Raw genomic sequence first — 13,770 nt, 5'->3', positions numbered from 1 at the left:
TGCGAGCCACAACTGCTCAAGAAGACCGGTACATTCGATTGACTGCGCGCCGGGACCGCACGACAACCGCCCGGACCTTGCAATCCCGGCTAAGGCAATCTACTGGCACACGCGTTAGTGGTCAAACCACTCGGAATCGACTCCACGAGGACGGGCAACATTCTAGGATGCGTGTTATTCGTTTAAAATTAACAAGGGCTCACCGGGCAACACGTTTGAAGTTTGCGCGTGAGCATTTGGACTGGACCATGGACAATTGGAGGACAGTACTCTTTTCAGATGAGTGTAAAGTTAAGTTTTTTAGCGATGACAGACGTGTACATGTGTGGAGAAGAGAAGGAGAACGTTTTACTGAACCATGCATCCAAGGTACTGATCGTTTTGGGGGCCCGAGTGTGATGATATGGGGCGGTATAAGCTTGTTAGGCAAAACAGAGCTGGTGATCTTGAACGAAGGGACGGTCACTGCAGCCAGTTACGTCGAGCAAGTAATCCGACCTTATGTCATCCCATATTCACAAAAAGTAGGTGATAATTTTGTGTTTATGCAAGACAACGCTCGTGCGCATACAGCTAGGGTCACTCAGAGGGCACTTTCTGATGCCAATATCTCGGTTTTACCTTGGCCAGCAATGAGTCCCGATCTCAACCCGATTGAGTATTTATGGCATCAATTGAAAAGAAGTGTTAAAGAGACCCATAGCCACGTTAACAGCCAACAGGACCTCATAAACGCGCTGAAACTCTGTTGGGAACGAATACCCGACCAAAACATCACTCATCTGATTGAGAGTGTTCCAGATAGGCTCAGAGAGTGCATACGAAGCAAAGGAGGTCCTACTCGATACTAAAGAAAAGCTCCCGGCAAGTTTATTAAAAACAAATAGTGACTATAAAAGTTTTTATTGACAGTCTACTTAGTGCTCATTTTCTCTAAAAATGTGTATTTGAGTGTATTGCGATAAAATTAAACAATTCAAACATTATTTTGTGTTTACTTAATGTGTAAAACATCGACTAATTGTAAAAATTTAATAATCATGTATGCACATAAATTAAAGGGCAAAATGATGGTGGGCCCTATTTTGTTTTGAGTAGTATATATAAATCTGTATTTTTCTTTCTGTTACGTGTACAATAAAGAATTTAAAATAGATAGATGGATAAATTAATAATTTGTCTTCAAGTGACAACTTATGGACGTCTACCAAAAGCATGAAAACAAAGTTGTGCTTACTAACTTCTGTAGAAACCCAGGGATTTTATTATTTTTGTCACGTAATGTAATTCTCCTTGCATATCGTATGTTAATTATAACATCTCTCATTTTCACACAAGATAAATGAAAATATTGACAAGAACCTTGTATATTCCTGTAAACAAAATTTCAATAGATTTGTGATATCTACTCATCGACAAGGGTAAAATCGATGACCCATGCCATGACCTTTTTTTTGAAAGCGTGCTCACTAATAAGGAATGTTACAAGTTATATATTATAAAATATATTACTAACTTACGTTGAACTAATGTTCTGAATCTTATATCTTACACCATTTAAAAGTAATAAATTACTCTTTGGTTATAAATAAATAATGAATTTTTAGCCTTTATTGTCAAAAAGACGTCTGTCGGCAGCGCGTAGCTATGAATATATTTTAATAAAAATTTTAGTGTATTTACTTGCTCTTCCTATATTATTTTGTATTTAAAATTATCTGTTAATAAAATGTTTATTTCAAAAATTCTCTTTGTACTGTTGTTAAGCATATATATAAATGATGACACAAAACGGAGTCGGGCGGCTGCCGAAAGTTGTAATGAAATACACGAAGACGATGTGGAAAATCTGGTAAACAATATTTCTTTAGAAAATGGTGAGTCATAGCTCTAAGAATATCGCTTGATGTGTGTCGTTATATTTAAATATTTTTTTATGAAGCGAAATCTTCTTTTTCTGTTGTAACTATTTTATAGTTCCGTACACATTTTGTTCAGTAGTACCCCAGCGGTAGAGGATTGGACTAGTCTTTTCGCGGGTTCGATTCCCGGGATAATCTTTTTATTCACATATTACATTAATTATAAAGGATCCTCACCGCTCAAGTAGCCAAGAACAAGTTTCCAGAGGATGGGCAACAGCGCCCTTTACATATAATTCTACACTGCGATCGCCAACTCGTATGCCAATAATTATTAGTCAGTAAATTCAGCATAAATATCTTTCGTGTCTATGCCTTGCAGTGAGCGTCTATCGGCTGAAAAGAAAGTAGAGAAGAGATGGATGTTTAGAAAGGACAGACTATAAAATTTTTTGTGATTTCTCTGATAGGAAACCCATATCATTTTAATGTTGAAAATGTATGAATATATCAATGGGCCGTAATTCGATAGTAATTTGTAACAAAGTGATCTTCTATAAGTTCTCATCAAAACACGACTAGTTCTACGTACGAAAAAGTATATTTTAAGTGTTTTATAAGACTCCCATCTCGACTGAACATAATCCCACTCTGCTATCGCCAACTCGCCTGCCAAGCGTGGCGATTATGGTATATCCCCCATGGATACTTTTAGGGAAATCCTATGCTTTACAATGTGTGTCTACGAGATGACACGACGAACTAAGATGAAATGTAATATTAACCGTGATCCGAAATTACTGTCTTTAACGTATATTGAATATAACATATTAATAATTAATTATGGCATTATAATTCAAAAGTTACTATACTTCGAATTATAAATCATTCGTCAAGTAATTTAAAATATTTATTTTTTTATTTTTATCAATTGTATACATTAGTTCCACTAAAATCGAAAGTCAGTTATGTTTTTGCACTTTATTACAATTAATTTTGTTTTCACACAACATATAATTTTCCAAAATGTTACAAGCAATATTATTTAAAATATGTTTATATCACAAACGAACATGCTACTTGACTAAAAAGGTAACCAGAACGTTTGATACGGTGTTTATAGTCATTTATATTCTTGTTAAGATAATGTGTTATTGATGCAATGTTTAATTATATACGTTTATACCCAAAGATAGCGAACCAATCGAACTAGACGACATAGCTGAAAAAGTGAAAAGGTATGAGAACCTTCAACCGCACCTGCAAAACCTCAATTCACAGCAATGGAAATTATTAGAAGGTAACTATACATTCACAGTATTTTTAGCACTTAATTTGATGTCGGTCATTTTGCGTATCTCATGTTATTTGTGGAAGAAACAGTGTAAGCAATATTTTTTCAAATGATCACAACGCACTTCTAATATAATAGTTTTCGAGAATCTTTTTTATTCGACAAGTAGCACAAGAATGTCTTCAAAGTCAATGAGACAACTACGTCTTGTGTCGTCCATGCGCCAACAAGCAATTAAACCACCCTCGATAATTTCTTTACAAAAAATACGCAATTTTATAACGCAATCATTGCGACTTAAACATAGTTGTGTAGTTTTGCTTCGCAGCCCATTTGGTCACCTTGTTCGAGGAAAACTCAAATAATTTGAAATGTAATTTAATTAGTCTAGCTCTTACTTCACTATTTTACCAATTTACCCTTACAGAGCAAGACGATAGAAAACAAATTGAATTATTAGTTTCCAAGTATTTTGGCTTTACATTTACTCTTATTTAAATTGATTAAAATCTGTATTCTTATAGTAATATTAATTAATTTATTTTTCTTGCTATCTTTATCTAAATTCTTTCTCTAATTTCTATAATTTGTATCTTAACTAATATCTTTTTCGCAGGAGTATTAAACGACTACATTGCGGGCAATATCACGGAGGATCATTTAGGCGATCAGTTGCAAACAATCTTGATTCCTAACAATAGTTTAGTTGATACGAAAGATGAAAAGAAACAAAATTTAAGATCTTGTGTAAACCACAAAATAATTGGTGCAAATGAATCATTTAATGAGAATAATTCTATCGACGAAGAAGATTTAGAATGTGGGACTAATATTTATACTCTAGATGAAACCACGAACCTTCTAGCGTATACCTCACAAATGCATTACACTGAGAGATATTCAAATTATAGCCAATACACCGAAAATACAACTATATTTTCTGATACTACTACAGATTCACTATCTACAAACATATCCGTTCATACATCGCTTAAAGAAGTAGCTGTTCCTTTGATAATAGATTTAATAAAAACGTACAAAGAGGAAAAATTGGCTCCAACAACAATTCCACATTTAAACGAATCATTTCCAACGAGTACGGATATTTCAAAGAGACCATTAAAGAGAGAGGGAGATAAAAATGATTTGATTGACATTATATCACTTCTAACTCTGATCGCGAATTTGACAACTGTGTTAAAACCAAAACCGTTGCTAAGGGACTCAGGTGAAGGGACAGCACCTTTGTGTCCATACACTATGATGAGTTTTGGAACATCGCCACGATATACGAAGCCATCTTATTTTTACGACGAACGTAATAAAACTGGAAAATTAGTAACTCTGGTTGTATATCCATTTTTCTAGTATTAACTTAATTTTTTTTTCTCATTGGCCAAACCACAATTTCTAGCTTGTTTTTTATAACTTCATGCCATAAAATAAATATTGGCTTTTGAACTAATCTTCCATTGGATATATATTTCGAATCTATTTATCTATCATCATTTCATTACTATTAACGAACTTAGGTAGGAAGTTCACTGCTGGACATAGGCCTAACAATTAAACTTCCAATAGGACTGGTTCAAAGTACCTATGTACTGACTCATCAAGATATTTCTAGAATCATAAAGCTTAAAGACTTGACATTCTTTAAGAATAATTTTTTCGCTAGGTATAGGTTAGCTATGAACGAAATTTTAATCTCAAAAGGATATAGGTGGCGTTTAATGAAAAACGTGTACGTTCAACTATAGGTAAATATATGAAACTTTCTAAAAGACTAGATTTTATGAAATTACATCACAAAAGGCTGCGCAGGCCACGCGGAGCGGGTGAGAGATAGCTAGATTCCTATATATATATAACACTATTTTTGCTGCGATTATTTTGTCATCATATTAAATTACAAGCCAGCAGTTTCTTCTGTCTTAATAATAAGAATATTAGGGCAACAAGAACAAGTATATTAAATGAGGGGAGATAAAGAGCGAAAATAGGCTCAGAGTAAATAAATACATTTCCAACATAAATCGGATGTTATCTGGCAATCTGACACAATCCTAATCGGAATAATTTTAATATGACATAAATGCTTGGTTTTATTAACAAAATCTGGAACTTTCGATGCTTTTCGCCTTTATCTATAGTTAGTAATTCGTTAAACTGCAATTGAGATAGATATTTAAGGATCTATTGAATAAGGAAGACTCCTAGTCAAAGTCAGGGTTGATATAATAAATGTAGTTTGACTGAAAAGATTCGTGTACTAATATTATACGAGTAGTAAGCGTAGAATAGATTCGTCTTCAATTGAATAAGTTATGTCAGTTACCAGTTTATCGATCTCTTTCAGCATGTGAAAGTAATGTTTGGAAAGACACTACACGAGTCTTTTCAGGTGTAACTAAATTATAATTTAATTTTAAATAGCATATTTAACATTTGTATTTTTGTTAAATAGATAATTACGTCTTTTAAAAAAGGAAAGTATTTAACTAATTTACGAATGTCAACAGTGCTACGTTTGTGGTTTGGAAGAGAATAAAATTCCTCAAAACTCTCTATGTGAAGATGCCTTTTCGCGCGATGATTTCTCTCTGCGAGAATATACGTACAAGTTTAAAAAGTATTGCCAATATGACGAATTCATGTTAGTATTCAACAGTAGCGATAAGTATTTTATATATTTAGATATATTTTTGAATGCTTAATCTTTGAAAGTTATATTCCAGATACTTACTTTATCATAATTATTTTCAACATCCATAGATTTCCAATAGAATTCGATCGGTTCGATTCAGGATTCGATCTAGCAGCGAGACTCCGAGTAAATATCGTTGCTCTATGGGTGACCTCAAGCTCTCTAATAAGGACTACCGTAAGCGATCGTCATGGATGCGTCTTTATTTACGCGCTATATTTTCTTCACTATTTCAATATTTAAAACGCTTTTAATACTAACCTATAGACACAGCAGCTATAAGATTTTAGTTATAGCAGCTGCTATAAGCATTTACTAATAACAAGTGCTATAAGCAGGTGCGCCTTTAGGTTTCGTAGGAATCTATGTAGCTACCATTGATAGTTTCTATTTTTAGCAACAACTACTGCGTCCATTCACGAGACAAGCGATCGGTGTGGGGTCACTGGACGGGCGGGTGTTCAATGCGGAGAATTGACATAAGCGGAGTGTACACGCAAAGGACCTGCAGGAACAGGGAGTGGCCGACAAGAGGGCATCACTTCGCTAGCCACCGAATGGCTAGGCTTGAGTACATCCTCGATGTTAGTTATGCCTTTCTATATTATTCATAAATGTTTGCTGCAACTTTATTCGTTGAAACGTAAAATGATATTTTTGTCTGGCAATGTTTTGAATATATAAAGACGAACCTCCATCTACTTAGAAGGTATTTCAGTTCGCGTATTCTAGATACGAAACTCCTGAGTTTAATGAATCCGTAGAAGCTGTAAAATGAGTTACATTTTTTTGTTTTGGTATGCGGCAGGCAAATGACTTCTGGCAAAGTATGCAGTGACGTAATTTTAATATATAGAAATCCCTAAAATAATTTAGAAAATGTTTTTTCTTGTTGTGTAATCATTACGCTGTTTATAATTTCTGAAACTATTCATTTTTGTGTAATGTGTACACTTTAGATGCATCTTCGTGCATTAATTGACAATAAATGAGGTTTACTTTTGCCTCTTTAAAACTTTTAAACCTGTAACCAATCAGCCTCTAAGGATTGTCTACAAAATGATATGTAAACTTTGTGTTTGCAGGACGTTGAGGACGGTTGCACTGTAAGTCCAACTGCATCATTAGTACCGTTGTCCCGTAGTATATCCCTCTACGCCCGTTTTATTGCGTGTGTGTGTCCTGGTGCACTTTGTAATAAGAGTGTTTCAAATCTCACATTTTCATACCTTAACTTGTTTGTAGTATTATATAATATTGTCACCAGCAATGGATTTGAATGTGTTTAAAAATCAACGTGCACGTTTTTGTAAATTATTCCAATACCAATATTTTGTATCTGTTTATGACTGTAGAGTGGAAGAGCAAGTGTCGTTTTTTTGTACGTCCTCGTGTATGTTTTAAACTATTTTGAAACAATAAAACGTTTTAAAAAATCATAAATCGTCATACATGTCGTTTTATTCAGATTCATCTTAATATAAAAAAAAATATTATGAGTATTTCGTAAATAATTGACAAGAAGAATCAACCATTGCATTTAGTAATGATTGAATCAACCATTTTGTGATTTACTCTGTAAATACTTAAAGAAAATCTAGGCGAAAACAAGATGGCCGCCCCGCGCCCACCTGTTTGCGTCACTCTGCTATTGGTTGGGTGGTTCGTATCGAGGAACACCCCTCACCTACGTTAACGGAGATGTACCTAGGTACTGCAGGGCTCGAAATAGCCTCATAAATATTTATGTATTCACGTCAGATAAGGTGAATGTATTTGTTTGTTACATTGAACAAATAACTTTGACAAGATTGGAAAATTTGTATTAAAAGAAAACACATTGTGAAGCATTAATAACTAAACCTAGATCCATCGTTTGTATTGTCTTTACGTTATATTTTACAATTATGACATTTCATTTTATACCAACATTTGAATCAAAAACACGATTGGTATAAGGAAAAAGATCTTCAACTGCCGCCTGGACTTCATATGAAAATTTTTTGTGCATTTAGTGGGTCTGAAAAGGTATAGTTTACTATAAGTTTCTTTCTAAAGATGATGTGATCAATGCTAGCAAATATTGCAACTTATGATTCAAATGTATCTATTAAAAGTCACCGTAACAGAAATGTGATCAGCATTGCTAAACCGCAGAAGCGCCTATTTCTTTCACAACAACGCTAACTCCATGTTGCGTTGACCGTAAGGCAAAAATTATTATTTTGATTGGAACATTTTACCTCATCCCTTGCATTCCAACCGGTTATTACTTGTATCTCTTCTTAAAAAAAACCATTTCCGAAATTCTAAATAAAATTATCATGAAAAAGCTACGATAAATACTATGTAAGCAAACTTTAACAATTTTGGAAAGAGGGCATAATGAGTCTTCCTGTGAGATGGAAGATGATTATAGAATATAAACAGTTCATGTACAATGTAATAAATCCACTTTAAACCACGAATATCACGTATTCATTTCGTATAAAAAAAGGAAGAAGCTTGTGAGACCTAAGCAAGACTACTTTTGGGAGATTTTGGACTTTCAGTGTTATGATTAATTAATCAAAGAAATATTCATCAAAAAGATTAATATATAACATAATTCTTTTCACGACTAAACACATTTTATAATATCAAAATGACAATATTGTTCTTACAAATAACAGTTTTTGTTTGAATAACAACGATGTGTGATATACATATACTTATGAATTTATTTATCAAGTACAAGAAGAGTAAAATTGAAGGAGGTTGTATATGTTTATGTTAATATTAATATGTTATTGTAATATCTATGTGGGTGCAATTTAAACATATTTTGTGAATTAAACAAAAAAGTAAATTTTAAAGTTGACAATTAGTATTGCAGGCAATAAAAGACAAAGTTTGTATAGTCTGTATTGTTATTTTAGCGCACTGTCCGAGAGGGGGACCCCTCACAGCGCTGACCACAACGCTATCCGATACTGCTGCGTTAATTAGATAGAGCCAGTTAAGTTTTATTGCACTTCCAAACAGATAGCGAAATCCGATCTTATCGGGGAGTCTGGTCTCGGGCTTAAATTGTATATACGCAAGGAATATATTTCACGAAGCGGTCATTATTGTAATTAAAATTCTCATATGACCATCCAATTATATATTTTATGACATGTTTATGACCATAAATATAATGATATAACAGTGAGGCGTCATTTGTGTAATATCTCTTTTTATAAACTGCTAGATAATTTTCAGCATACTTTTCAAAAGGTACATCTCTATGAAATTTCCTCATTAACTTTTTTTAGTATTAAAATAAGAATCATCAATTTTTTAAAATAAATATATGATCTAAATGATGTGTTACGAATGACCTACATGATGCAATATCAATAATTTTTACTGGTTGTCAATTGTTGCCAGGTTTATTTTAAAACGTAAAAGAAATTTCAATACGAAACAAAATGAAACAACACTCCCACGCGAAATCTAAATTTTCTCCAAACATTCTGGAAAGATTTGCGTTCATGACAATAAACATTTACCTATAGAACTTTAACTTACAGCATAATTGTATTAAGTGTTATCGTAGCAATATTGATTGTTTAAAATTAAAACATTAAGGCATCGTTTCGTTCAGTCACTTTGTTAATATAATATATACTATCATAATTTTTCATATCATAATTCTTTTATTTTTATGTTCCTGTCGATTCGAGTGCTTACGTATGTTCATGAATAGGATTGAAGAGTAAAGCGTCTATATTTCAGTCGCTCTTAGGTAGCTTCAAACTTGTTAATTATTGTTGATGATGTGAATACTATATCTTCGGTCTACCTGCTCGTGGTCACCACCTGTGTTCCGTACACTGCCACTTCAAACGGGCATTTCTTCAAGCTAAGTTTCTCGAGACTTTGGTTCTTTAGCAGATCTCCTTATTTCTGATTCGATCTCGCAACGAGCAAAGCCTACTCCATTGTTCTCTTCTTATAAGATGGAAAAATCGAACTCTAATAAACTACGGTATAAATACATAAAAAAATAATTCCAATGCCAGATTCAGGTGAAAACATAATGTCTTATAAACTGATAATATTACTTTGTTTTTATACAAAACCATTAAATTATGCACGAAGAAAAGTATTAGTGTTTAGAGGAAATAAGTTAGAAGCTGCTTCCTTAGGTTTGCTTCATGGGATATTACTGCCATCAAGCACATTCTCCTTCGTTGCTTCCTCATAACTGAGGATCCCGTTTTTCGGAGTTTTACATTAATTTAGCCGTACTGAGGTGCGGTGAATACAGCGGTATTTACTGAAACTCTTTAGTTATTGAAAGGCATTATAAAACGTCTTGATATGAAAAGCACCAATGCCGTTATTAACAACCTTGTGGGAAGAGGGTGTTACTTAAGTGCATTTTTATAGTAAAAAATAAGCATCGGTGAGTATTTTTTAATAAAATCCCTTCGCGTTTTAAAATATACATCAACATCTACGTAAACAACATTTATTTTCATAAAATATTCTTTGCAATTTGTAGAACTGACGACAAAACGATGAAAGTTCACTTTCAGAGAAGCAGTATATAAATAAACATATAAAAACATTCAGAGTTGGGGTGGACTTTCGGCAGTAAAAATCCATCTAAGTGTTCCAGCATCCCGGCTAGAGCCAGTGAAGCGTGACTCGTTAAATGCCAGCCCGTCTGCCTATGGCCGTAATTTGTATTTATGTGTTATTTCATTGAGTTATCTTCGAAAGGAAGCTGCGTCCATTTGGCCTAACGAGACGTTCTTTTGAGGGGTTTAGGTGATTGAAATATAAGAGCTTTTAAATGTTACTTACTTCACTTAACTAATAGTGTAGACGCGTTTGTTAACTTTATATTTAATTATGATTTGATTTATGAATACACATCTGCCAGTTTCTCTGTTATCATAAATTTAGACTCATCTATATTTTAATAGCTTATATAGTATTATATTATTTTATTTTAATGAACGACAAAATTTATAAATAGTCATAGAAATATGGTTCAATTGTGTCAATATTTAGTATCAAAAATAAATATACTTTAAATAAAAAATCATAAGTCAAAAAGTGCCATATTAAGGACCACATTGGAATATATTGATTAACTGAATTACTTGAATTGGAAAAAAAAAAACGAGGGAATGTAACTAAGTATATATTTTAAAAAATAAACGATTTATCGGCACCTTTATTAAACAATAAGCAAATTATACATGATAATATTTCTGCTTTACTTCATTCACTTTTTTATCAATATAAAAAAGATAAGAGGAATAATTTGAAAGCCAGAAAATAAAGTAAAAAATTTGTGTTTATTTATTTGCAAATTGTGGAAACTTAATAATAACTAATGACTTCATTTTTTTACATAAATACAGAATTTAAAAAAAAGAAATATCGAGACTTAAACAAACCCAAAAAAGGCTTATCAAATATAGCTATTTCTCTAAGGTATATACTTTTGTCGTAACGTATATATGATTGATGATACTCGTATATGGTTGGAGAAGTATTAGTGGAAAATTAGTAGAGAAAGTATATTTATTAATATTTTATATGTTAAATAGACTGTGTAATTGAGTAAAGTAATAAACATTGACTATATAAATAAAAAAAAACAATAAAAAACGCCTTTAGTTTTAAGACAGCCGTTACGATTTCAATCTGATAGCCAAGCAATCCGACTAAAGTACCAAAAATAAATCATAGTACGCCACTTTCCTCCCCAATGATTAAGCGCCCCGGCGTGGGGGCACCGAGTGAGCACGCCTCATTGAGCCTTACATTTACATACATGTCTGCGCCGTATATTTTATTCATATTTTTAGCAACGCACGGAGATGCTTTCAGCACTAAACGTCGTTTGTATCATTAAACACAAGGATATATCACCCACCGTCTTGTGCTTTAAACCAGCACAGGGTTATATTTAGTTTACCCTTGTCCATAAAAAAGAATGTTATAAGGTTTTTTTTTAATAACAACATTGTTTTTTCTAATTAGAATAAAACAAGGAATTTCTACGAGAATAATTGAACTGTTAATTGCATTGGGAAGAGTATTGGCAATTTATGTATTATGTATAAAAAATAATCCGCACAGGGAAGTGGTTACGCCAACAACTTTATTGATTCAATGAAATCGGAAAAATCTTTCTAAAGTTATCTTTCTTTTTAAAAACTTCAACATACTTTGCAGACATGCGGTTATATTGCATAATACAATGTCGATAAATAAACTACAACAGCGGTCTTTTAATGTTTGTGGTGTCAATTTTGATAGTCCATATTATTAACATGGTCAATAATCAATAAGTAATATACAAATTGATCCCGGTTTGGAAAAGTATTAAATAAATACTATTATATTTTTTTTGTTTTTTATGTTTTGTATCAAAAGCATTACCTTAAATGCTATGTTAATTAAATATTTTTTCATTATTTGTATAGATTCGAATCGAGTCACAGCACACATCGTTTGATGGGTCGATAGTTATAAAAAAAAAAAAACAATTTTTGGACAAATGATAAATTTTCAAGAAAACTTTGTTTTAATCGTCGACGCGAGTATTGAGACTTCCATCGCTTGGATTAGCGCTACCAACAGTTTAATTTAAAATAGCCTTACAAATCATAATTCGCTAATTTTAATTCGCATGGCCAGTTTATAGTTTAATTTCTTGAAATTTGCAATGGGCAAATTTAATTTTTTATTTCTTTTGGTTTGATAATGCCGTAAGCTGTGAAATGATTATACCTGTGTCGGTACACGTTGAATACAGTGAATATTCATTGCACACAAGCCTAACTACAATTCTCTGCATTTTCAGAGCGCACGGACTATGCCATACTACGTTGGGAAACACTAGTATAAAGTAATGTGGTTGTTCTTGGTCTCCGCAATTTAAATCTTGAAAAAAAAAAATTAATTCTACATTATACAATTGTAGTAATTGACTATATTTCAAGAACATAAATTAAAATAGATTTACCTGAGTTATGAGAGATGTATATTGCAATACTATAATCGCAAAATGAAAATTAAAACAAAAGCATAAGAGTTAGAGCTAACGACACTTCTGTAATTTACATAAAAGTAAAACTCTATTTAGTTTCTACACTTATAATGCCTGAAATTCAAATTTATTTTTCATATAAATATTACAACAAATAAAACTGTGGATTTTCCTTATGTTTCAATATTATTCCCTGTTTTTATCTTATTCTACGAGTATGTACAAATAAATACAAAAAAATTTCTATCTCCTCCAAACAAAACAATGAAATGCAACTTCGAAAAAGCCTCCCGCGACAGATCGTGCGCTTCCGGCGTGTCGTTTCCGCCGTGACGTCATTCCGGATCCGCCCTAGAAGCGGGAAAAAGATGTAACTGTATGTAACCAATAAATTTTTCCCAAAATTCAGGATACGTAAACGACGATGCCAAATATGAACGCCATATAAAATAGCCATGGGATACTCAAAGTTATGATAAGCGGTTCGACAGATTTTCATTTTAAATACTATGCTCCTAAAACAACAATACACTGAATACACTGAATAATACACTGCTAGTACTAGTAGTAACGCGTCACAAAAATATTTTTGTATAATTATTTCTATCAAAACATTACTTTATTGGAAACTTAATGTATAACAACGTAAATAACTAAAATAACATTTACCATAAAATGTAAGCAAAAAGTTCGCAATTGGCTTCTAGAAAAATTAGGATGAATCTGAGCGAATTTTATCCATTTCTTTATATACTTAAACAAAATAAAGTTTATTAATTCTGCAATTACTCAGATAATTTTCGAATCATTAAACCCTTGTCCTCTCTTTACGAATGTCTCTTCAAGAATATTACAGATCTATATTAAC

The 13,770-nt window shown here is 32.5% G+C and overlaps 1 protein-coding gene across 1 annotated transcript; it reads left to right on the top strand.

The window, feature by feature from the left end:
- Positions 1–2,375: 2,375 nt before the first annotated feature.
- LOC137922956 (uncharacterized) lies at positions 2,376–7,152 on the top strand. Its single transcript, XM_068766070.1, has 6 exons — positions 2,376–2,382; positions 3,055–3,162; positions 3,773–4,503; positions 5,679–5,812; positions 6,261–6,447; positions 6,949–7,152. Exons 1-6 carry the CDS (start codon positions 2,376–2,378, stop codon positions 7,150–7,152), a joined length of 1,371 nt encoding a protein of 456 aa, XP_068622171.1.
- Positions 7,153–13,770: the final 6,618 nt, after the last annotated feature.

This window comes from Battus philenor, unplaced genomic scaffold, assembly GCF_028537555.1.
Source record: "Battus philenor isolate CCGP_79_NKW_IND1 unplaced genomic scaffold, ilBatPhil1.0.hap1 SCAF_20, whole genome shotgun sequence".
Taxonomy (NCBI): domain Eukaryota; kingdom Metazoa; phylum Arthropoda; class Insecta; order Lepidoptera; family Papilionidae; genus Battus; species Battus philenor.
The sequence above is the reverse complement of the archived record's forward strand: the minus strand, read 5'-3'. Positions and strand labels throughout refer to the sequence as shown.